Genomic DNA, 26,832 nt, shown 5'->3' with positions numbered 1-26,832 from the left:
CTTCGCCACCATTTTTAAGCTCAGTGGTCAGTGAGGATAGGCCATGCCCAGTGGGAGAAATACAGAGGATGCATGTAGGCATTCATTTCCATATGATCATTATGTAGATATTTTTTCATTTTATAAGTTAATCTGATATTATCATGAAAGGATTTTCTTCATAGAGACATTTTCCATGGACATCAATCATGTCCCTTATGGACATCAAGGGATCATAAACCACTAGCCAGTATTGGGGCATTTCCTTATTAAGAGAATATTCAACTTCTCTGGTCAAGCTGTTTGGCACATGTAAGAACATTACTGTCCATTGACACGTTTTGTTTCCTCACGTGCAAAATTTATCTCATGCAGATTTTCTCCTAGGATAGTCATTACTAGTGGACATAAAGAAGTTTTTAAGATGGTCACTGGTCAGGCTAATTCTCATGATTATTTATAATGCACAAAATATGCAGCACTCCCTGACTGTGCAAATAAAATAACGCCTCCCTTAACAGCACTACTGTTTACCTAGTAGTGCATGGTGATTGTTAAACTCAAGACTCAGCTATTTGTCCATACTCATTATAGTGTCATTATGATGGCTTTCTTCCTCCACAATTTTTGCAATGTCTGCATATTGTGAATATAATGATAACACCTCCCTTTAAAGTACTTCTGAGTTTACAGGACGAAGTGATCCTTAATCTCACCACTGAGAAAATCGGACATACTGGCAGCGGCACTCAATACATTCTGATTTTCTTAAAATAATTGTTAATCTCTCTGTGCAAGTTTTTGCACAATCTTCATACACAAAAAAGGGGGGAAAAAGAGTGGGATCATTCTAAAAATCAGATTTTTTAATTGATTGAATCAAATAGAATGATGATATTAAAATCCAGTTATATCTTAAATGTACAGATTGATTACAAATTAAACATATATTATCTGTATGTGGCAATTCATGAGTGCAGTAACCTTTAATTTTAAAAGTATGGTTTAAGAAAAGAATGTAAGTATTCTGAAGAAGTTTTGTAAAGGTCCTCTAAGTGGGTCATACCATAGAGATCATAGAAGTGTGTAAACTGCAGCAGGTGTGTCAGGAACAATAACTCTCCTAAGTTAAGGGTTTAATCATAAACACAATTGTAACACTTCAAAAGTCAATTCCCATAGATTTTTGTCTCTAAGCAGCACTTTGTAAAATATTTACTATGGTTAAAGTACAGTTTCACTTATTTTATTTGAAGAAGATGTTGTTGAATCACAGGTGCTTGCTCCCGGCGTGTAATAATCATTTATTAAAAAAATCATATACGGTAATTTAGTATTACCGTATATGATTTTTTTAATAAATGATTATTACACGCCGGGAGCAAGCCCCTGTGGTTGAATGAAGCATAACTCTTCTGAAAAAATGCTGCTAATAGTTTATCAAGAGCCATATGGGATAGAAATCATTTAATTGTACCAGGTCTTATGTACTAGATGTCAATTAACCATTTTACGATGTTCTTCAATGATTTTTAAAAGTCAATTTATTGAGGTCATAAGACCATGTACTTTTTGTAGACTGTACTGTGAATGACTTTGTATGAATGTAGAATACTGTAAACCAACTATTATTCACGTCTACTTTTATTTGCGATTCATCAGTTTAAAAACAACCCGCGAGGATTAATTTTCGCGACTGAGGAAACATTCTCTACAAATACTAGGAGTGAAACGGTTCACCGTGGTATTGATTCACCGCGGTATTTTTTCTCGGTTTGATACACAGTGCAAAATCTCTAATTTTCGGTTCGGTTCATTTTTCAGTCGGGATCATTATTCAGTCGGGTTTGGCATAAGGTAAATCACGTTACTCAGGATAAATAAGTATAGAAAACGTAAATTTTCGATGACTGATAGTTTGTAAAATAATTTTTGACAGTCACAGAATTCTAATCAATTTCTTCTAGTCAATTTGCAAATAAAAACTCGTAAATTAAGTGACAAGATTTTAATTAGTAAAAGAAGTTAAAAACAAGGTTGAATTTGTTTCCTTCAATCAAAATGTATCGTACCGAAAATAACCGTACCGAGACAAAATTATACAATACGTATCGAACCACGAAGGAGGTGTATCGTTTCACCCCTAACAAATACAAAGCAAAATAAATGATTCGCGGTGATTAATATTCGCGATTTAAAGTAGGTCATGAAACTCGCGAATATTTCTCGCACGCGAATAAAAGTTGGTTTACAGTATCTGGCATAGCACTGATTTGGAATGAATTCCATACATATCCATTTTAAAATTGAATATGTTCATTGAAATTCAAAATCATTTTGATTATCTTAGTAATTATTTCACTTCTTCATTAAATGAGCATAATTAATTTCTTTATTGATAATGAGAGTAGTAATCTGCGGTCTTATAAATCAAAGGAGCGGGTGAAGTGCACCTATTTATGATATACATGTAAATGTTTACAAACAGAAAGAAATCAGCCAATCAATAATAACCTTTTGATGTGTCTCAAAACAAGTAAAATAGTTAATAAGGGCTAGTTAATTAATCAAGAAGAAATTAAGGATAGAGCACCCTTCTATTTGAAGTAAGTATTCTACCTGCATCATAAAATAATTTTCTGCTTTTTTGTCTTTAATATGATGTAGTGGTACATTATTTTAGCATGTCTTATTAGCTGTTTCCATACATCATGTCTGCAACAAAGACTGCTTTCAAAATCACAGCAACTCTTTTTAAATATATTGCCCAAATAGAAACATTATGTTTCAGATTTTAGATACAAATTAATGCCATATAACAGGTTATTATAACAACCAACAAATTTAGGGATTATATCCTGAAAACAGGCATATACTATTAATAATATATCATGTTATTAATGTATAATTATAATTTTTACCAGTATACCATGTAATTATCACCCTGCTTTCCTGTTTTTTCTCCAGTAATTGAAGATTCAGGAGCGTATAGTTTTTAGTTTTTCCATCCTTCTGTTTAGCCGTTAGTCTGTTTGTCCACAAAAACTTATCCTTGCCAGTAAGTTTTGAACAATTTGGGCTAGGGCTTTCATATTTCACATGTTTTACTTTATTTCTTGTGACAAGATGTTTCTTTGGGTACCAATGTGTTTGACCTCTTGACTTTGACCTTGGAGTTTGACCTACTTTTGCAAAATTTTACCAAACTTTAACCTTATGGCCATAACTAACTTTTGCACAGTTAGAGTTATGGCTTTTATATTTCACATTTTCCTTGTGACAATTCCTTTCTTTAGGTACCAACATTTATTTAAACTCTTGACCTTGACCTTGGAATTAACCTTCATTTGACAAATTTTAACCTTGGCCTTTAGTTGCCATACATGGGCATCAGTGGTTCACAAACACATCTTGGTAATCTAAAGAAATTGAAGAACTCTGCCAGATATTATAACAATTTAATATGTTTATTTAATCATGTATACATATAATTGTTTTACAATTATCAGAATGATTGATTCAAACATGGTTTACATTAATTAAAAATTTTCTAGATAAATTAAAGTCAAGGTAAATAAATATAAAAAGAATTGTTGCTAAGTTCGAATATATATATTAAAAAAATTCAAACCTATTTTTTTTTTAATTAGGAAAATTACTAGTTGTTATAGAAACTACAGAGTACAAGTCGTGTTTTTTTTTTCCCCCAAGAAAGTATAAATTCTCAGTTGATATAATTATGTGAATTATCTGGATTCCAGATAAATTTGAATGTACTCACTTCTTACATCCTACATGTAAATATAAGACTCAGTTGTGAGATACCTGACATAATAAGGTATACATGTAAATAACAGAAATAAGTCAAAATGATGAGTAATGGAAACAAATAGAACAACGAGATAATATCCAACATGATTGTCTGAGAGAATTGTTTCTTATGCATGTATAAATATCAGATTCACCCCAATCATGTAGTTCTTGACATCCTCACACACAAACACACAAAATTCTCTGTAATTTTCTGTTACATACTTGGCTGATTCTTGTGAATGACAGTGGGATGTATATATATATATATATATATATATATATATATATATATACAAATCATGGGAGATCCTATATATATATATATATATATATATATAGGATCTCCCATGATTTGTAGTTGGATATGATTTTTATCCAACGAGTTGTGTGTTTTTTTATCCCCGAGCCTTGGCGAGGGGATAAAAACACACAACGAGTTGGATAAAAGTCATATCCAACTACAAATCATGGGAGATTCTTTTTATCCCATGTTTAATACTTCACAACCAATGTTTTACACTGTTTTATATAGGACTCCACTTTATTTTACTTCATCGCGCTAACGCAAAAACCATTGTGACGTCACAACTGTGGATTATGAAAAATTTATCCAATGAGTCATATCCACGGGATAAAGGGGTAAACATGGGATAAATATATATAAATATATATATATATATATATATATATATATATATATATATATATAAAATTTGTGCAATAAGTTCACATTATCATACACTGTTTAAGAGAGGTGCTTAACACAATATGTTATGAGGAAAACCATCATTTCCAACACCCAGATGTTGATACAATGTTAGGTATTATAAGTATTATAATGTCTTAATTACCTATAGGTAGCATAAAGCATTGGATGGATGTCAGATGATATATAGTACCTGATAACTTCGCAGTTTTGACTTTCTGTGTCATTCCACTGTCAGATGCCATATGTGTTCTGAATGTTTTATGAATTATGTTGCTGGCATAAATATGAGTTAAGGATTTTTGGCAATATGAAGTATGATTTGAACACTGTACTCTAAGGGGAATTTCTATATGAAGAGCATACGAGATAATGGTTTTATTCTCTTATTAATTACTTGCCCTTTAAGGATAATAATTTTCACTTCTGTATTTTGACCTCTTAGGTAGCAAAGTAGACTCTACAAGCATACCATCTGAATAGGTTAGATATATAAGTATGAATAATAAATCATCATTATTTTCAGGGCATTATCCCCTTGGCTAATGTATTGCACATTTCCATCTTATTTTGTGACCTACATCCATAAGAATTTCCATAGGTAAAACATATGTACCAGCTTCCACAAAAACTTGACTCCTGTCTAACTCTTTGAATCATCACTGAATAAAATATATCACAGACATTTTATAAATCCCATTTTTGTAATTCCATTGGAATAAAGGGGAGATAATTAGGAATATCAAACCGGTGAATCGGGAGGTTCACTGTTCGATGTCCGACCATAATCATTTTTTTCAAAAGTCTGAAATTCAGGTTGCGAATAAGGATCATAAGTCTCGTGGGGATAAATCATCCTATCATTATTTTGTTCTAAGATACCATTGGCTGACCCATTGTCCTCATGGTGATCAGGATATTTATTTTCAGATTTAAAAAGTAGTGCAAGAAGGCGTATGGCTAATTCCACTAACTCCATAATTGTTAAAATGGATATCCCCATCCATAGTCCCAGTGTGCCACCAATATCAGACAGCAAATCTGCTATATCATAGTCAGCCATCTGCTTAAATTCAATGACACTTAAATCCTCTAAATAAACATTTAGCCGAAGTAGATTTTGATGGATTAGTTGTGTGGCTCGAGCTTGCCTTTGTCGCTCATCCATGGGTATATCAGCATAAAGCATTTGTTGTTGATTTTCCTTTGTCATATTTTGAGCCAATGGTTCATATTTTTTGATAATTTCATGGAGATTGTAGTAAGCCTCAGACATGAAGGAGTTGTTAATTCGAGTAGAATCCTGTAAAATCCCGTAGAAATTCTGTAATGCATTATACTGGTAAAACTCCAGGGGCCAGTAGGACAGCGAGATAGATTTTTGGTAGGATGTCTCTTGACAAGGTTGGAAGCACTGACAGCCCACCTCGTAACTCCGATCGTTTGAGAGACGGTGTAGAACCTTGACCTCGCAGTCCAACTTCCTGTTGTACAGATTCGTCCTGTTGAAGGTCCCTGTCTTAGTGAGCTCCGTGTAGAGGGTCTGCCAGTTCTTGAACGTTCCACAATAAGATAGATTGCTTTGACTTTGTGTATGTGGAAGTCCTGATGTCCTACAGTTGCACTCTTTGATCACAATCTCCTGCTTACACAACTGAAAACAGGAGAATATTGTGTTACGATATTTTGGATTTCTCTTCAGTCGATCATATGTACAATTTCCATATGGATATGCTTTCCTAGAATTCATGACAGCTTTTAGACCAACAGATGATGAATACCCAGGAGGAATATCAAATCCGTGGTCCATGGGGCTAGGCATTGTCTCAGGGGCATGGACCTGAACCCTCAGTCCAGCCGTGTGGCCAACATTACTCTCCTGGTTGTAAAGTCCGTAACTCCCTAATGGGGGGTCGTCATTGTCGAGTGCCATTACGATAGACAATCCATGCTGTGGCCCTGTAGTGTGCATATATTGCATGCCCTGCTCGCCTATTTTGCTGTTGAATGTGTAACAGTTGTAGTAATTTTTTCCATCAAAATATTTTGTAAAATTGTGAGGGTAGCATGGCCTTTGATTAAATCGGCAGTGTAGAAGGGTGTCATTTATTTCATGGCCCACTATATGGGCCTCCTGGAATAAGTTCTCATAAAATCCTTGAATGGATTCCACACGAGAAAAATGTTCCCCAAACTTTGCCTGGTAAATAAAGTTAATCCAGTTAGTTATGTCAAGGTTTTCATTCATTCTTTGCTTTAGTTTGGTCAGAGACAGAGCCTGAGTGTTACAAATCGTTACTGAAGGAAACTCCACTGGCATTCCGTCTTTCATTTCGGAGACTTCCACTACGTTATATTGTAGGTATTTAATTACAAGGAAGGACAGGTGAATCGCGGCGGCGGTAAATCCGATAATCACAAGCAAGGACCACATGACTTTCCGTTTGGTTTGCAGTGACATGGCAATTTTGGCGAGGCCATGTGCATTACTCTCGGAGCCCAGTTCCTGTACAATGGCTAAGGCTGTTTTGTGGGGTTTCCTCCGAGCATGAATGTCGTTTGGTGGCATCTTCAGGTGGTCGTGGAAATAGTTAAACTTTCCTAGAGGTGAAAACTTCATGTGTTCTTTATTCTGGCCCCTGAAATAGACACAAAAAAGATATATATATATATATCATTAGGGTTTGTTTTTTTTTTAATAGATTGTTACCTAAATGTACTCAAAACCATGTGCATTTATGATCATTTTTAAAAGAAATTTCTGATCAAACTATTTTTTAAAGTTTCCTACCATATCAAAACTACATATGTTACATGCTGGGAACATATTGTAAAGTATTCACACCGACCTTATCTACATACCGGTAGATGTTTTTCCCTGATAAATCCTCATTTAAATAATTTAATATGAAACTTATTCCTTTCTGTATCCAGAATGTGTATTGTTTAAAAATATTTCAAGTTTAGAGACTGTAGTTATTTTATAAAATAATAATGTGACTACTCCCATACCCTCCTATCTGATTGTAGAGAATTCTAGATACTGTTTTAATTGGGTTCATGCAGGGAGATTAATTATAATGTAATTGTGTGAAATCTGTTTTATTCTTTAACCATTGGCTGATTTCTCTAATAAGGATTCTTAGTCAGCTGTCATTTATGAAAACTTTCATTCTCAGTGCAAAATCACTTCTGATGTATGAGTGAATTATTGTCCTTTCCAACTAAGACGTGTTTTGTGAAGGAGGGTTTCATACTGGGCGCATAAACCTTATCAAAAACGAAGACGTAAGAATTTTGCCTGACATGTCAAGGTCCATAATGAATATAATCTGAATCAATATTCATTCCTGGGATTAAAAACAGGAAGCACAAAAAACCCAGAAACCTGTTTTGAGTTTATAGCTTGACGTAAAGAGATGATGAAATATTTTTTCCATTCATTGTTTTCATACTGCACTTTAACTTGCATAATTCTCATGAACCCCGCAAAAAAATTCTTTTACTGAAGAACTGGAGCTACATTAAAACGGAAAGCAATATTTACAATTATATCAAATCTCCGCAACTCAGGATTACACCCAGGGTAATTCTCTCCCCTGATTGTACTGCTTATAAACAATGTTCTTTGTGTCAGTGTAATGTTGATACTATGTAACATACCATTAGCCAGATATACGTCAAAATGAATTCACCTTTATTGTCAAAATCATCCTGTCTGACATTGTTAAACATCAGTAGGAACATGAAAGCCTAGGATATAAGGTTGTCTCCCCTTAATTAGATTGTAAATGTACAATTTATGAAAATAATTCCAAAAAATTATTTCATCAGAGGTAACTCTCTGGTCTTGCTCTGTTATTGATGCGATTGCAATGAATGACTAATTATCTGACATTCATTAATTTAATTGATATGACGTACAAGTTGGGGATAACAAGGATATATTGGATAAAGGCCATTAAGATGTTTTAACCTCAGTGATAAGATTTTTTACATTCTCACAACTGATTCTTTATATTTATTTGAACAGTGAATTATTTCAGGTAAAGTAAAACTCAGTTATAGGCAAGTCCTTGGGACCACTGAATTTAGTTCGCTTTATCTGTAATTTATTATATCAGTATAACGAATTCATTAAAATATATAGATAGCGAAATAGCAATATTTACATATATACCTTCAAGTATGCATGACTACTGAATATGTACAGGGAGGTATTAGATATAAAACTTAACCTTTGATTACTAAAGTTTTCTGATGAATTGAATGTCAAATACAAATACTTATGATAAATAATGTCACTTCAATATTTTAAATTTTCAAATCTTTAAAATTTGTTACAAAAGATGCAAATATCGTTTATTTCTAACCTGTATGAGACACAAAATCACTTTGCTATATCTGTAAATTTGTTATATCAGAGTTGGTTATAACTGTAAAATTCTACAAGAAATTGTTAAGAATTTTGCCTGGGATCTCAAAGAACTATCACTACATCTGTGTTTGTACTAAATGAGTTTTACTGTTATAGTATATTTCTTTAAAAGAGTGCATAACTGTAATAGGTGTAGTTATAATTATACTGTTGATCACTATATTTTTCTTACACCTTATTCACGTGAGATGTAGATACAATTTAGTATTTGTAAGCGAGACAAAATTTTCACAAATTTTGATTATTGTTGGATATACATGTAATCATTGACGATAAAAATTGTGAGAATACAATTTTGGTAAGCAGACAGTCTTGTGTAATTATGCAAAAGAAAAGTTTTTCATAACTCAAAAGTAATGACACAAAAGTAAAGTTTTTTTAACTTAAAAGTAATTACACAAGAGTAAAGTTTTCATAACTTAAAAGTAATTACACAAGAGTAAAGTTTTCATAACTTAAAAGTAATTACACAAGAGTAAAGTTTTCATAACTTAAAAGTAATTACACAAAAGTAGAGTTTTCATAACTTAAAAGTAATTACACAAAAGTAAAGTTTTCATAACTTAAAAGTAATTAAACAAAAGTAGAGTTTTCATAACTTAAAAGTAATTACACAAAAGTAAAGTTTTCATAACTTAAAAAGTAATTACACAAAAGTAAAGTTTTCATAACTTAAAGTAATTATGCAAAAGTGAAGTTTTCATAACTTAAAAGTAATTACATAAAAGTTAAGTTTTCATAACTTAAAAGTAATTACACAAAAGTAAAGTTTTCATAACTTAAAAGTAATTACATAAAAGTTAAGTTTTCATAACTTAAAAGTAATTACACAAAAGTAAAGTTTTCATAACTTAAAAGAAATTACATAAAAGTTAAGTTTTCATAACTTAAAAGTAATTACACAAAAGTAAAGTTTTCGTAACTTAAAAGTAATTACATAAAGGTTAAGTTTTCATAACTTAAAAGTAATTACACAAAAGTAAAGTTTTCGTAACTTAAAAGTAATTACATAAAAGTTAAGTTTTCATAACTTCAAAGTAATTACACAAAAGTAAAGTTTTTGTAACTTAAAAGTTATTACATAAAAGTTAAGTTTTCATAACTTAAAAGTAATTACACAAAAGTAAAGTTTTCGTAACTTAAAAGTAATTACATAAAAGTTAAGTTTTCATAACTTAAAAGTGATTTACAGTATTGAACTTTTATTACCCTCTTGTCAAGATTATTAAAATATTGCGGCAGACTTTAGAATTTTGTTTTTTCACATAAATTAAAATGTCTTATAATTTTTTTCAACAGACTCATGGTGAAAATAACTTTTCCTCAAACATTATCTCTTTCTAATTATAATTATGTGTAGATGTTTCTAAGGGGGTTAATTGTACTTCACAGTATACAATACATTGTATTCATTGATTTTTTTTTTGGGGGGGGGGGGGGGGGGAGGGGGATGACTTAATGCTTTTCTTGGAATTTCAAGATTTTACTATAAAGTAGAAAACAGAAATGTCAAAGAGTTGAAGGACCTTAAAGTGTTCATTATCCAGAAATATGTGCTTCACTGGGCTTGTTATAAGTTGGCTAGGAGTTCCTCTTGAAAGTGGTAATATTAAACCTAAAACAATCAGAAAGATGTTCTACAGATGTTCTACTGTGACCTTGGTGAGATCAAACGCTGGTGACCTTATAGCTTAGTGTGGATTCAGAATTGTTTAATTATGGGATTTCTTAATTATGCCAAGTATGCTTTTTAGAAGGTGATTTTAATCAAGAGAGAGAGAGAGAGAGAGGGAGAGAGAGAAAGAGAGAGGATATTCCACCTAATGAAAAGGATGATTGATGATTGCCAACTGTATTTACAAACCAATGGACTCGGATATTGTAATTTAAATCAGAAAGAAGCTTCTTTCAAGATTGGGACTTTAGTTTAATGATGCTAATGATTTACTTAAGAGGAAACTGAAAGTTTTTAATCCTGGAATTTAGACAAAAGAAATGACTTCACAGACTCTTTTTTTTAGTGATTACTTAATTGACAGTTAACTCCTAGTGCCTGGAGACTTTCTGATGAGAGAATTCTTTGATATAGTGTGTCTGTTCCTATTTAAGTTGGCACATCATACCTCCATCAAAATGAAATCAGACTGCATGAAAATAAAACCCTTCTAGCTGTGAAATCATCAAGCTTAATGCTTCTGTAAGTGATGAAATTTGTTTGTGATTGTAGGAAATCCCCCACCCCCTCCTTGTTTTCTTTGATGGACCAGTCCTGGTGGTCTGGATTAATTAATATAGAGGCAAATGATTATATCAGAACTAAAGAGCAGAAAAATTATCATAAGTCTTACAGAATTAAATTTTCATTATATATAAGTTAAATTTGAAAGACAAATAAAGATTAAAAGATAAATTTAAAAAAAAAGGGACTGCATAGTTAAATTTTTGTCATTTTTTAGCAATTTTGAAATCAAAATTAGTTTGTAATATTCCAGTGAATTAAAAATAAGATCCTATTATTTAAACATCTGATGCTGATCAACTTTACATAGGTTAAACACAAAGTAATTCAAATGGGCTATCAACCTTGCAGTATATTAATTGAATCTATAAATATTGCAAATATTTTTATTATTTTCTAAATGTTTTTTTTTTTGTTTTAATATTCTGGCATTTCAAAGTAAGGTTTTATGTTCTATGACCCTATGCTGTAGTGAAGTCTACATGCATCAGATCTGCTTTGCGTTATAAAACATCAGTTTTTCATCCCACATCAACATCAGCCATGTAGGAAGTGTTTGTGTAAATATTGAGCAATTGTTTCTGATTCCGAGACCTCGAGCAGCAGGTCTAACCTTTGAAGCCAAAACAGAAGGGAGTTATAAATCAAACATAACGCCAGCATGCAAGAATAAATAATCAATTGTAAAGAAAATTTTTGGGATTATTACAAAAGCACAGTCTATAAAATAATTTTCATAGGAAAAGTGTTTTAATCTAAACAAGAAATTCATATCTTTAGTTACAAGAGGTCTGGTTTATATTGAATTTTAGAAAATGAATACAAAGTGTACATTATTTATCTCATTTTTTGAAAGGTGTGTATTACTGCTGATATATTATCATCCAGTGATATATTATAAAAAATTAGATATTATCCCTAATTGGCAACCCCTCTTACAAACTTGATACTAAGGTTAATTTTTATATCATTTCCTGTAACAGCAACGTGCTGAGTGTGCGTTTCATTTGTGAGGGAGGTCTATCAGGTCACATAGAGAAAATCTCATTAGGGTGGGTTAAAATAGCCGAAAGATTTAACTTTGTACTTTAATTTGTTTGAATGTCAAATTGAAAAAAAAAAAAAAAATTGAGATATCATCAAATTGTTTGCAAAATATGACTACTTTTTGTACAATATACATGAAACTCGTGTACATGAACAATATGTGAATTTAAAGCTGAACACGATTTGTAAATAGGCATATGCCATATTAGATTCACTATCTTCAATATATCAGCACTGGGGTACACCCTTTGCATTCGTTACACTTGACTGGTTTATAGTTACGGGTACTGGCATGGAATGGACGACACATGTTTGTGCTGGTTATCTTACATTACCAGAGCAGTTGACGTGTGTTTGTATTTGTTTGTATACTGCAATGACCTGTGCAACAGTTGTAAGTTTTCTTTCTCTCTTGCCATGGAAGAAGTAAACAGTTATTTTAACAGTTATTTTTGTTGCTACCGAGATGTTTTACAATTAGCTATGTAGCATACGTCGATCCACACATGTGACAACTGATTACACTGAACAGTAACTAAGTGAATGGCTTATAAGGGGCCCTCAGATATAACGACTGAATAAAAGAATATGGCAAACAAATTCCTTTTACGATTCAGATTCAGCTAACTCATTAAGTCCATACACTTAAGAGAACATATATTTTACCAATTACTAGCTAATTTATTACCATGTATGTGCATATGCATGTAGCAGTATGTGTCAACACTAAATCAACATTGTATTGTGAACATCCATATTTACATACTTCAGAGTTCACATATTTAAATCAAACTTAAGCTGACATAAAGGGGGCTATATTTGGGACAATGCCCTTATGAGTCCAGTATTTGAGGGGGGGGGGGGGGGGGGGTGTATAATAAAATATGGCATGGCCTCCCCTTATGTCTGTCAGGTTTAATTATATGAGACTCAGTCATGAATGGCAGCTTCCTCAGGAAAAGATGGCTACCAGATGTGAGCCACACTTCATGTTACATCACAGTGTAAATGTTTTAGAAGGTACCTGTCTGACAAAGTAGCAGTTAACAGTACATAACACAAATATTAGGAGGGGGTTGTGTTTGTTTTGGATGGGGGGACATGGAGCTAATGAGCATAATGCATAATGCTTATTAATATAGAGATATAAATGCATTGTGTATGTATTGTTTGTATTTTGTATGGCATACTAAGTAAATGAGATGTGATGAAGAATTATTGATATAGTATTGTACTTTACATTGTGTTGTCAGAATATATCTACCAATCGCATATATTATGCTTATATTTATTGTAAGCCCCAAATAATAAGGTCAAATGGATATATTTGAATAAATGGCCACATAATGGCTTTTACTTTTTAATCTAAAGATAATTTTTTAATCAGCATGCATATTTCTCTTTGCAGGCAACAACTGAGATACATTATTTTTCATGAAATTCAAGTCAAGTAAACATTTATTTAAATTAGAAGACAAAATATAAGTTTCAATCACTTTTGTACATCAAAATGGATGTATATTTATTTATTTAAAGTGTGCATCAGTCTTATTCAAGGTCACCTGGTAATTAAGTTCATTAACATCTCAGTATCTTAATTTTCTATAACACACAATACAACAGAATACCCGGTATATTTTTTATCTGGATTTACCCTGCCTCAAGATCAATATTAAAGATGATCAGTTACACATACTGTTGAGTTGACTTTGTCTACCAGCTATATCACTTCTACAGAATAATAGACTTTATATTAATTGTTTTCTACATGTGCCTAAAAGTGTCAAATTGATGTCAGAATAACTTAATCTTAGGATGAGTGCAGATAGGTCACAGGTGTCTTTGTTAATTAGATATTTATTATTTAATAAGGTAAGAAGAATCTTGAAGGTTTTGCAGACAATGAATAAATTTCCTACAGATTTCAGAAAGGCATGGAAAGCATTAACCTAACTGCAGATTTCACAGCTAGAAGTTATTATTGTAGTATTTGGTTTGTTGTTATTTCAATCTGTAATATGTGTGTTAGTGGGGTGATTATAAGCTGAAAAGTCTACAGAATGCATAAAATAAGGATTTTATTCACCAGAAAGCCTCCAGAAGATTTATTAGAATGCAGCATTTGTTTTTGGCCAAATGAGAAAAAGATTTTCTAAACCTTGTCAAGAATTCCAGAATAGAAGATCACTCATTTGATCTTGCTATAAAGCAGGTCTATAAAGTAAATTGTTTTTCTTTTGTATTGTTACAATGAACAGCATTTTTTATGCAGTTCTTTCAAAAGTATGGTGCTTCCCTTTGAAGTACATACTTCATCGGAGGGCAAATACTGCGACATTTGTCTTAAAATTTGTGGAATGGATGAAACATTAATTCAGTGATGATTAAGTATTAATCTTAACCTCCTATTGCAATCACACCAATAATTTTGCTAGAACTGGCAAAACCAGAAACCGGGCAGAGATCTACTTTTTTCTGTGCATCCTATTTTAGCTTCCTCTGAATTAGTTATGTCTCCCACTACAGTTTGATGTCTAACCAATGGCGTTTTCATTGCAGAATAATTAAGTTCCAGGGTTCTGTATTGTGGAAATAAATCTTTTCTCTTCAGAAAATAGCATCAACAAAGTGTTCCAAGTGAATATGATTTATAGACTGTTCCACTAAGAACATTGTCTTATGTTGGTTGCAAGTGTATAGAACTTCCATTAATCATTATCATTTGCTTATGATTGATTGATTAATTGTGTGTTGTTTTACGTCCTGTTCGAGAATTACTCACCCATATAGAGACATCACCATATACTGATGAAGGGCTTCAAATTTAGACATTCATTTTGCACTCAGGGCCATTGAGCAGTGAGGGTTCTTTATCGTGCCAGCGCCTACCATGACATGGGACCTGGGTTTTTAAGGTCTCATCCAAAAGACCGCAACTTTCACTCCAAAGTGCTGAGCGCTTGGCAAAGGAACAGTCTAATGCTACCTATTTTTTATCGACTTATAGGTCAGTTGCGGCCATGATTCGAACATATCATTTACTTATAAATTTCAGGTTATAAATGGTAATAACTTCAGGTTATAAATGGTAATAACTTCATGTGCAAATTTTCATGTAGTATCAAAAAGGTCAGGGCTTTAGTTATAATATTGTAACAAAGTGATACAATAGGTAGCAGATACTTAATAAACAAGCATTCTGAGAGTATTGCATTAGCAATACTAGTCCCCTAGCGGCAAGTGTAATCTGGTTCCTGTTAAGAATTGAAAATGTCATAATTCCGTCAAAAATCAATGAAGCGGGACGAAATGCAAACTTGATCTAACTAATCAAGGTAAAGTCACATACCAAAGATCAGCTCAATATCTGAAAACGTTTAGAAGAAAATTGCGGAAAACCCCTAAAAATTGAAAAGGCCATAATTCCGTCAAAAATCAATGAAGCGGAACGAAATGCAAACTTGATCTGTAACTCATCAAGATATACTCACATACCAAAAATCAGCTCAATATCTGCAAGTGTTTAGGAAAAAAGTGCGGAAAACCAAGTGGGACAGACTGACAGATGGACGGACAGACTCAGAGGAAACCTATAGTCCCCTCCGGTTTCACCGGTAGGGGACTAATTAAAAGAATGTTGAAAAAAAATTCCTACAGTGGTTTATGCATGATACATGTACTAGGAACGGTTAGTACCAAATATTATCTGTTGGAAAATTAAAAAAGATTCATAATTATTCCAACTTTGTGAGAACTGTGAGTTTCTTAGAAGAGATTCTTTTCTGGTATAAGTTAATTTAGGGGAATGAATTCCTAGCGACAGCACTGTCATATTTCTGTGTGAAGTGTTGTTGATCTCGTAATTTCACTCTTGAAAGCCATCTGAATTGCTGAGCAACTCCTACATCAGTTTTTTTAAGGATGCCACAAGTGTCTTGAATTACTTTACAATGCTGAACATTTATACCTGCCATCTTTCCCTTGCTAAAATTCTGGAAGATTCGTTAAATAGTTCAATTGTTATACTATTTGACAAAGAGCTATTAACTTGGAAAAAAAAACCTTTCTTTTTCTGACTTTGTGCAACATGTACTTCCAAGCTTTTCTTTTTTCATTTCTATTTAAAACTTTATCTACTGATGGCTTCTACATTTTAAGGACTTTGTATCTGAGTTTAAAACAAAGTGGTGTAATGTTGAAGTCAAGAGAGGCTTATGAACCAAACTTGTCTTGCTGTTAAACATTCAATAAATCTCTCAAACTAAACATTCAACTTTAGTTAAGTGAGAAGTGAATTCAAAAATGAATGATTATATCTTGGACTTTTTCAATGATTTTTTATGTGAATTGTAGTAAAATTACAAAAATGAGGAGTAATAAATAAAAAATATGAATCTTATTGGGTTGGATACTCTTGATTTTTCAATATTATTATGTTGCTTGTGTACATTTAATTAACATTTTTAGACATTAATATTTACTTTTTTAATCACAACTCACAACATTGTTTTTAACTGGTGATTATTAATTAAGTGATGTACTGCAAAATACATTTAGATGCAGATTCATGATAGAGCCTTCCAGCAATTTATTAGACGTTGTAGAAATCATATTAAATCTTTGAAATTTGATATCCTGAGTGTACCATTTGATAATAATCATATCAAATATTTGATTTGCATTGAACCTGTTTTTTTCCCAGAAAAAATTTATATACCTTTCCATTTGAAACTAATAATAAATCAGATTTCTGAGAAAGCCAATATAAATAAATTCAATTATGAGTAATATTTGTCTTACTTCTTTCAAGGAGGTCACTATAATTGGGGTATCGGATATCTGATGTGACTTTGACAGTTATTAAGTCACTTATTTAATGTGCTAACATGGACACAAATTAATTGACTTTTAAAATCTTCTGTGTCATTCAAATAGTAGATGATTGATCATGTTATTAATTTTTGACATCCAGAAATTGCCCGTATGTAGATTTCAGCACGTCGTGGACATCAATTAGATCTTATATGAGGAGGTTAGTCAATACTGATTTGTCTTTATTTAACTTCCAGTGGATTTTAATTAATGACCTAACAGGCTAGTATGGAATTTCTTAAGATGTATGTACAATAATACAGTCAAACCTCATTATCTCGAACACCATGGGACCGAGAAAAAACTTCAAGATATCACGGGATTCCAGATATCAAGGGAAAAATATTTAAGGAATATGTGATTGGGACTTCCAAATCACTTCGACATATCCATGGTATTCCAGATATTGGTGTTCAAGATAATGAAGTTCAACTGTATATTTAGTAGATTTCGTTTTTTGAAAGAAACATCAAGGCATTTATCATGCAAGGAAATAAATTTGAAATACAGGCATGATCAGACAGGGTAAATCTATTTTTTTAAATTAATTCATAAAAATTATTCTGATGAAACCTAAAGCTTGAATTCCTTTACCAGTCATATTGAACAGAATTTTCCAAAAGAAAAAAATATTTTAAAAAAAAATTGATAAATAAAAAATATATGTGCATTAGTAAATTCAAAATTTGCTTGTCTTTAAATATGTTTAAACACATTTTTTGGAAATGAATAAATATCAAAGACAAAATGTCTGTCTGATCCTGAGGTTGGGAATTATGAAGTGTTTGAGGAAATTTCCTCAGACTCTTAGAGTTTACAGAGAATTGTATTTTGACATCTATGGGTCTCCAATGGTGACCTGACCAGATCGTCTGACAGCTTAGAGTCCTCTAGCTACACTCTCAGCCAATGGTTTGTCACTTACAAACCTCCCACAGGGAATTCAGTATGCCAAAATATGACGTTTGTTGGTAATGAAAGAAAAAATGTGAGGAAAACAATGTGTGAATTCTTGGTCACTGTTGAAATTTTGAGGATAACCAAATTTGTGTGTAAATAAACTCTAATTGTGTTGAGTTTGGAATGGAATGTCATTTTGAGTGCAAAATATCATTGAATTATCTATGAATTCCAGTCTTCATTGGGATAAAAGGGATTGATATTAACTTCAATGTTTTTAGAACACTTACGGTAATTCTGTGAAATTCATATACATGTACCATCAGATTTCAAGTGTTCTGTAATATTTTTCAAGTTCAAAATTAATAAACTTTAGTAGTAGCTTTGAAAATTAATTTAGAATGTTTATATATTATAATATTGGTTTAATTAATTTATATTACTAGCATACTGTGCTTGCTCAATTTATAAAATTTTTTGGTTCAAGGATGTCAATTTCTGAGTCTTTTTCAGCAATAAAGGGTCAGTAAAAACAGTAATTTTCTACTGCTACTATATGAAAGCTACATGTAGAAACAAAAAAATTATTCTGTTTTTTTTTTTTTCAAAGTTATTTTGAATTTTTTTTTTTGAAAGAAAAGTCTAAATCTTACCCATCTGCGATATATCCATTCATAAGTTAAAATTAAAAAAATCCCAGAAGAATTAAAAATGGAAGGATTAACAAATCACTGAGAAAATAAACCAGTAGGTACTCCTAAGGCTAGCCGACTCCATATCACTGACATAGATTGGACGACATTCTATACAGAATCTGCTGTAGTAAAGAAGAGTCGTAGAAGAATAACAACCTATCCTGGTACCTGTGTCTAATTGCTAGTGATGGGAGAAATGTTCCATGTATAATTAGTGGGGGGTTTGTTTGGGAGGGAAGAGGGAGCCCTCTCACACCTGGCCTTGTACAACTACAGAGAATGACCACTACAACTGGTCAGTGTTAACAAGATCAGAAAGATGACCACTGCTTATTTTCCAGGAGCAGCAAAGTCTTACATGCATGTGTTTGATACATAATACCTCCCTGGAATGTGAACCAATTTTTCAGCATACAGGGCAAAAAAAATAACTTTTTAGCTTTCTCAGGACCAAGTGCATGCAGTGTACCCACTGAGAGTGGACTTACATTTACTGGTATTTTAACTTGAGCAAAGTTGGTCTTGTGTTCACTTTTCAAGCTCCTTGTGTTGGTTCAGAATGCATTCCTGAAATCAGTACCAGGGGTGGATCCAGGTTTAAAAGTTAGAGAGGGCAACATCTGATTAGGCAGGGGGGCTGGGGCACAGCTCTTGTGAGGCCAAGGGGCCAAAGACCCCAGAAGCTCATGGATTCTATAGAGATTTTGAAGGGCAGAAATAAAGTCTTCTAAGTAGACCATTTCAATATTTCTTGTTGTCATGGTTATCATGAGGAAAATTAATAAAACTGCAAATATTTTAAGGTCTGTCAAACATCAAAGCCTCAGAGTTTAATCTCAGAAGCTCCTACCTTGGAAGAATATAGAAATAAAACCTTTTATTTACATCCCTTTCTGTGATAAATTATTTCTTTTCAAAGAAGGAACCATGATTTATGTTGAAATTAATGATTTTAGGAGTGTACTCTCTAGGTCCCCTTTTTTAATCCACCACTAAGAATCAGTGTAGTATATATGTCTTATTAGGGATTAAAGCTTTAAACTGACCATAATGTTGAATTGATTAAATGAGTTGACAGCTAGGAGGAAATACAGAGGTAACATTAAAATTATCTCTACCTCAGCATGATTACAGCAGCTAGAACAATAGCATCCAGGTCATAAGGGCTGTCCAAGATGTCCAAAACAGACATAGCTATTCCAGATGATAACTGATTCATTTAGAACAGTTTCTAAATGGATATTAATAGATATTTGTACAACAATTGTTGAAATTGTCACAGCAGTTTTTCCGAGACCAGCTAGGAATGGTGGCAGTATTGAATCATTATCAGCCACTGGTCACTGACAGGGATACAGTCTTGTAGTCTGAACACTATGGAGTACCATCTGTTATGGGATAAACCCTTAAAGTACAGCTGACAGCACCACACTCTGGTGGTAATGATGGCCAGTTATTAGATAAAAGCCCAGTTGTCTTCACCTCATTAATTAGCTACTTGCTTACTGTTAATTAGAGCTTAGCAGTCTGCTTTTCTGGTTGGTTCCAGGGGGAACTACCAGTGAATGGGTCAGGTCTTTCATGTAGAATTTTATCAAGAATGTTTTGATTTCTGACATTCGGTAATGTAATCATGCACATTTATGAGTAAAAAGGGTAGAATTCTAATAGGGGTCAGAGCTAGAACTATATCAGTGTCCCAAGTCACTAAGAATTAGGATAAAGTTTATATTTCTTTGACACCAGAGGAACTTTTGCTTTTGCTAAGTTTTTGTATTTGAGAACTGACAGCTGTTCAGAAGAGTTTTATATAAGATACTGTCAAATCAATATAAAGTTAATTATGTTCCCCAAACGAAGTTGGGGAACATATTGTTTTTACTCTGTTTCTTATTATTATTATTATTTTTCTTCTTCTTCTTCTTCCTGGGTACTTTTTTGTCCGCGAGTGATCTTGTCAACTACTCATCCGATTGAGGTGAAACCTTTTTAGAGTTAATAGGCATGTTATGTAGATATGCGGAATCAAGGTCATTTTTCGCGCACGTGCATGCACGTGCGTGCGCGTGCAATGCGTAAAATGACCAATATACTTGATATAGCTGTAACTTTTATACTTTTTGATGAAATGCTTTGATACTCAAAATATTTATATATATTAAAAGTGTAGACAAGATGACATGGTCATATGCACATGCATGCATGCATGCATATGCATGCACGTGCGCGCGCGTGCAATGTGTTAAATGACCAATATACTTAATATAGCCATAACTTTTATATTTTTTTATGAAAAGCTTTGATACTAAGAATAAACAGACATATTATAAGTGTAAACAAAATGGCATGGTCATTATGAACATGCATGCAGGTGCGCATGCGTGCAATGCTAAGATGACCAATATACTTGATATAGCCAGAACTTATTTATTTTTTGATGAAATGTTTTGATACTGAGAATATAAAGATGCATTAATAGTATAGATGAGATGACTTGGTCATCCTGCACATGCATTCACGTGCGCACGCGTGAAATGCAAAAAACGATCAATATACTTCATTGCCTTATTTAATGAAGCTTACAGGAAATAAGACACCAAAAGGGTGTTGGGGAGCGTTTGGGGAACATCTGTAACGGTCCCCGTTACAATTAAAACTAGTTTAAATAGTTGTTCTAAAGAATGCTTTTAATTGAAAGGTTTTTATGCCCCGCCATGAATATGGCCGGGGCATATAGTGTTTGTCATGTCCGTCTTCCGTCCTTCTGTCTGTCCTTCCATCACACTTTGTGTTTAGCTCTGTTCAAAGCTCAGTTTCAAAGAAACTATCCAAGATATTTTTATCAAATTTCATAAGCTGATAGATATTGATGAGGGCTATGCAACTGCATCAACATTTTTTGACGTTGGCCTTTCATTTGACCTTGACCTCACTTTTTTTAAATTAGTGTTTAGCTCAGTTTTAAAGATACCATTCAAGGAAGTGTAATCAAACTTCATATGTTGATACATACTGATGTAAGCTATTCAACTGCATCAACATTTTTTGACCTTGACCATTCCTTTGACCTTGACCTCACTTTTCTTAAATTAGTGTTTAGCTCAGTTTTAATGAAATCATTCAAGATATTTCTATCAAACTTCATATGCTGATACATACTGATATAAGCTATTCAACTGCATCAATATTTTTTGACCTTGGCCTTTCCTTTGACCTTGACCTCACTTTTCTCAATTGGTGTTTAGCTCAGTTTTAAAGAAAACATTTATAATATTTTTATCAAACTTCATATGCTAATACATACTGATGTAACATTTTCAACTGCATCAACATTTTTTGACCTTGACCTTTCCTTTGACCTTAACTTCATTTATTTTAAATTAGTGTTTCACTCAGTTTTAAATAAACCATTCAAAATATTTTTATCAAACTTAAATATACTGATACGTATTCACGGTGAGAAGTATTCAACTGCATCAAAAACATTTGACCTTGAACTTTCCTGTGACCTTGACCTCACTTTTCTTAGATTTGCATTTTGCTTAATTTTAAAGAAACCATTTAAGATATATTTATGTAAGTTTATGCATTTATACATAATTTGGCGAGAATTTATCATCTACATCGAACTTTTTAGAAAAAAAGTGCGGCCAGTACAAGCGACTTTACGGTAACCTTAGCAGCCATTGGAATGTGGATGAACAATGTAAAATAAGTTAATTGTTGTATTTTTTCTGTATCTTGCAGTGTTCTTTTGATGTTAAGCATTATGTACTGATATTTAATGAAGCTGAAGGTACACACTATGTTACAATGGACTTAAGCCAAATGAATGGAAAACTCTAGAGAGAGAGAGAGAGAGAGAGAGAGAGAGAGAGAGTTTCAGCATTTTGTAATTTTCTTCTGAGACAAAAGGAAATAGAATACAAAAGACTCAAAAAGTGCAAATCAGTGTCATAATTAGAAATAACTGAAATTTAAAAATTTATATTCTTATGATTTAATGAAGATTTTTTTACCAATTGTAAAATACAATGCTGTACAGCTCACATATCATTGTGCTGTGTGCCTTTACAATACCAACCTAAAGTCATTTAATAAAAGTTGATAGACATATTGCTGGGAAACTTTGTTCTCTTGTATTGATTTCAACTTTTGTTCAGCAACTTAATCTTATAAAAGACTTCAATCAGCAGAATTTTCATTTGTTTTTGAAAACATGTAGCCCCCCAAAAAACTATTAAGAATTCTGTTTCTCGGGGAAATATACAATTCTTAACCATCCAAGCATTTCATTTAAAATCACAAATTTGGGAAAATCCAATATGGTTACAGTCAAACCTCGTTATCTTGAACTCGAAACCACAAAAAAAACCTGAGAGATATCTGAGAATTTGACTTCCAGATCACTTTGACATCTATGGTATTGGAGATATTGGTGTTGGAGATACGGAAGTTAAACTGTATTGGAAAATATCAATTTCTGGGAGGAAAAAATAGAGATTCTGTATGTAGTAAATTAAGCATACTTTTAAACTTAAAACCAGAGTGCAATCTGGTGTGCAAACAAAAGGTTACATGTTATAAAATTCAGGTACATAACTGGTCAATATGTGTTGTAAGATTACTGAGTGTGTGAGAAGTATTGTGTATGCTGACTTATGCTGAGAGAGAAATAGAGAGATGAATGTTACTGTAACATATAATTTTTATTCTGTCACATCATATTCTGCTTGACACTTTTAAAGTTCATAGATCTTAGACCTGTAGAAGCTATGAGTATATGAGTTAATATGGTTATAAATATTGAGTTTATGCAAAGGTGAGTGAAGACTGCATGTCCTAGCTACATGTATAACTGTGTTTCTGTTGCAAGGTTAATTATGACCCATGGAGATGATTTATCAGTAAACCTTTGTTGAACATCTCAATGCTGTCTACTCATAACTGTGTTGCTGATCTGTAAGACTCAAGTCTACATCCATCACAATTTATTATACAGATCCCTAGTTCGACACAATTATCTCCTTTGTTCTGCAAATTGTTTGGTCAAGTTTCATTTGCTTTTGATGGGGGTTGGGTATTTCAGTTTAAGTTGTACAGACAATCATTTTCAGAACTGCCAATAATAAAGAGCAAACTTGAGTAGGGTTCCAGAGTTCTGTCTCTTTCTAATATCAGAAAAAAACTCTCTTTAGGTGGTTATACCATGCTTGATTTGCATAGCTCTCAATATTGTGGCATCATAATATTTTGAATAATAAGTTCCATATTGTGGGCAGCATCAGATTTTAAATACAATATAGCTCAATATTGTAGGAAGATTGAGGGATAAAATGGGCTATGCCTGCTGCCCAATCCCATTCATCTTTTGCAAATTTAATTTATATATATATATATATATATATATATATATATATATATATATATATATATATATATATATATATATATATATATATATGTGTATGTATGTATTTTTTTTTTTTTTTTGAAAATGCATGCAATTTTAAAGCATGAGTTAAGGCCCCTGACTTCCACAAAGTTTAGATGTAATATGAACACTTTTTGCTATAATTGATAGGTGTATAAAAAAAGTTCTGTGATTATATAAAAGATAATGCAATGTTTCATACTACTAGTATTTTGATTTTTTTTTAGAGGATTAATTTTACAGCTGTACAAGACTTTATTGGCGGCTTTGGTTAACTCTCGGTCAAGGAAATAATTTATTGCTTTTTGTAAAAAAAAAAAAAAAAAGAGAAAAAAAATTCAAAGAAATACATTGTAATTGTAAAAATTTTAACCTTTTGGGAAACAGGAAAAAATAAGAAATAAAGCATCAATTCATAATCTTTGAGTTTTACTAATATTTCCTAAATAAATTATTTTTAAAAAAGTACCAGGAATTTTTATTAAGTTTACTAAAATCTATTATATGATATCTGTACTATTCAGGTGCAAATTCAGAATATCAAAATATTTTCATTCATTTTAATATTTTGCTTGTACAGTATTACTCATAAACTAAAATTTAAAGGATTTATTAAAAAAAAAATATTTAAAATTCTCACCTTCTGTTTTGCACTGGAACATATGTGTTACTGGTGCAAAATGCTGCCCCACAGGAACAATGCACGCGCATCATCTATTCCCGCTAAAAATCACCAACCCCCATAATGCAACAGAAAATTAAATCCAATGGTATTGAGGGTCCAGACAACACAGAAGCTAGGATAAATGTCATTTTTAGTTATATAAGGCGCAGAGATTTTTCAACAATTGACACTATCAGGTCGGCCCACACACTTTGACTTGGTCAACTCCGATAGATTTTTTCCAATTTTATTCCCACTGTAGACTTTACAATAAATCCATACATGTATGGCCTCACCCCCAGGGCTATGAGACTTGGACCCCTGCCTCTTTAGTTAATTTTAAACAGATTTCATATTGGTTGAATCAATTGGATATCCTCAGGTCCTAACATAGATTTAAGAATAGCTGAGCTCTGCAGTACTATAAATACAGAGATACAGAGTCTTCCAGTTGAAATCTATTGCTTTTTTACGAGTTACGGACATTCTTTGTTAATTCTCGGAATAACAGTATGTAAATTTCTATCGCTGGTCAGCATCAGTGTCTGTTAAGATTGACAGAATTACCCGACTAAGTGTGGTCCTGTCTGTTTTCCCTGCAACTGCAAGAGAAAAAAAAAATCATTAATTTAATTCTACTGGTACATTGCTCATACTTTGGAGATCATTGAAGTCTTCTGTATAGAAAAAAAAAAACTAGTCATCACTGGCATAATTGTTTGTTTGTAATGTCTTAAAGTTGCTTTTTGGAATTCTGCTCGAGATGAGAATTTTATCCCCCGTTAAACACTCCCAGATAACATCTTTAAGCAATTATATAGCTTCAAGATGTCAATAATTCATTTGATTAATAAAAAAATGGAAAGAACCTGCAGAAATATTTTGAATTTGAATGTATATTTTATAAGCATCGGTGGAAAATCTGTCACTATAATGGTTTGATGTGAGATCTGGAATTTTATTATATCTTTGACAAGCCTTATATTACCATTAATCAGAAATTGACAGGGGTTGTGGTCCAATAAGTGCCTCCTCTAAGAAGCTGAGAAGTGCTGAACTAAGTTTACTGACTGAACAATTAGAAATGGAATCGTTGTTCAATGATTCATCACAGTCTAAGGCAGTGACCTGCTAAGCTATGATTTTTTTTCTTCATAATATTAATCTTAGTTGATTATTTTTCTTTAAAAAAAAAACACCTTTGTGTGTGTGTGTGTGTGTGAGGGTGTGTGTGTGTGTGGAGGGGGTATGTGAGTTCAGATATTTAGCATCATCTTTACCATTTCTTAATAATATGAGAACCTAAAATTTACATCCTTAATCTGGATACATTAAGATGAATGGATGGACATATACAGACACACAGCCTTTTTTTCTTTTAGTTAAATGTATCTAAAAATGAAATAGTTTACATTATATGACTCTCAGCAGAACCGTAAGTCTTGACAACCTTCTCAGCTCTGTACAGAATAATTAAGATTTCCATTTTACATTGTTTATTATATCCGCAATTCTCCAACTGTCAGGTCATCATTATTCTTATTCATTAACACTACCTTTATGTATTATTAAATTGCTGTATCAATAAACTTGTGAAGAAAAAAGAAACTCATATGATTTAATAAAATTCAACATCTAAATAAAAAGATAAGACTAGTAAATAATTAAATCCACTGGATAATCAACTGACAGTTAAAGTATTGTGAAAGTAAGAGGTGACTGCCTATTTTTTTTTGTTTTGAAATCTTGAATTGCCTAAGGATAGTTGCACTGCAGTAAATTTATGTGGGAAGTTTGTCTTTATTAAATTTACTTGTAATCTGATATCTCACAAAATACACAAAATATAAAGCCAGGGGTTTGTATCCAATATTGATATTAGATACAGAGAAAGAAGCACACATATATATACTGGACTGCTTCATGAAGCCCCTAAATGTTCCTAATCAAATATCTTAACTATATTTTACTCCAGGGAAACATGTAGAAAGCTCCCAACAAACTGATTACCAGACTGGAGTAGCTATGTCAAGCTAAAGATACGT

General features: G+C 32.4%; 2 protein-coding genes across 3 annotated transcripts in view; one reads left to right on the top strand and one right to left on the bottom strand.

Annotated features, from left to right (window-relative positions):
- Nucleotides 1-26,832, top strand: part of LOC133195503 (integrator complex subunit 13-like) — a 64,362-nt gene that overhangs the window by 6,178 nt on the left and 31,352 nt on the right. The gene's annotated exons all lie outside the window — the stretch shown is intronic.
- On the bottom strand, nucleotides 4,482-24,970 carry LOC133195504 (FMRFamide-activated amiloride-sensitive sodium channel-like). Of its 2 annotated transcripts, none has more exons than XM_061331362.1 (2): nucleotides 24,764-24,970; nucleotides 4,482-7,137 (listed from the first exon to the last, which is right to left on the bottom strand). In XM_061331362.1, the coding sequence occupies exons 1-2, from the start codon at nucleotides 24,835-24,837 to the stop codon at nucleotides 5,241-5,243; spliced, it is 1,971 nt and encodes a 656-aa protein (XP_061187346.1). In that variant the 5' UTR covers nucleotides 24,838-24,970; the 3' UTR covers nucleotides 4,482-5,240. The 2 variants fall into 2 exon arrangements, with proteins under 2 accessions (XP_061187346.1, XP_061187347.1); XM_061331363.1 differs by lacking the exon at nucleotides 24,764-24,970 and adding an exon at nucleotides 18,648-18,799 and having other exon boundaries at nucleotides 4,484-7,137.

The sequence above is a fragment of the Saccostrea echinata genome, unplaced genomic scaffold (genome assembly GCF_033153115.1).
Source record: "Saccostrea echinata isolate AGI-Se365-2 ecotype Australia unplaced genomic scaffold, CSIRO_AGI_Sech_v1 ptg000029l, whole genome shotgun sequence".
Taxonomy (NCBI): Eukaryota; Metazoa; Mollusca; class Bivalvia; order Ostreida; family Ostreidae; genus Saccostrea; species Saccostrea echinata.
This window is presented reverse-complemented; position numbering and strand designations above follow the sequence as displayed.

What these genes read in the sequence shown, in the direction of transcription:
- LOC133195504 (XM_061331362.1), bottom strand. Translation starts at nt 24,837, where the DNA reads ATGATGCGCGTGCATTGTTCCTGTGGGGCAGCATTTTGCACCAGTAAC. An exon ending in GTTCCAGTGCAAAACAGAAG is followed by an intron (nt 7,138 to 24,763) that starts GTGAGAATTTTA and finishes TGTCTATTTCAG; the next exon opens with GGGCCAGAATAAAGAACACA.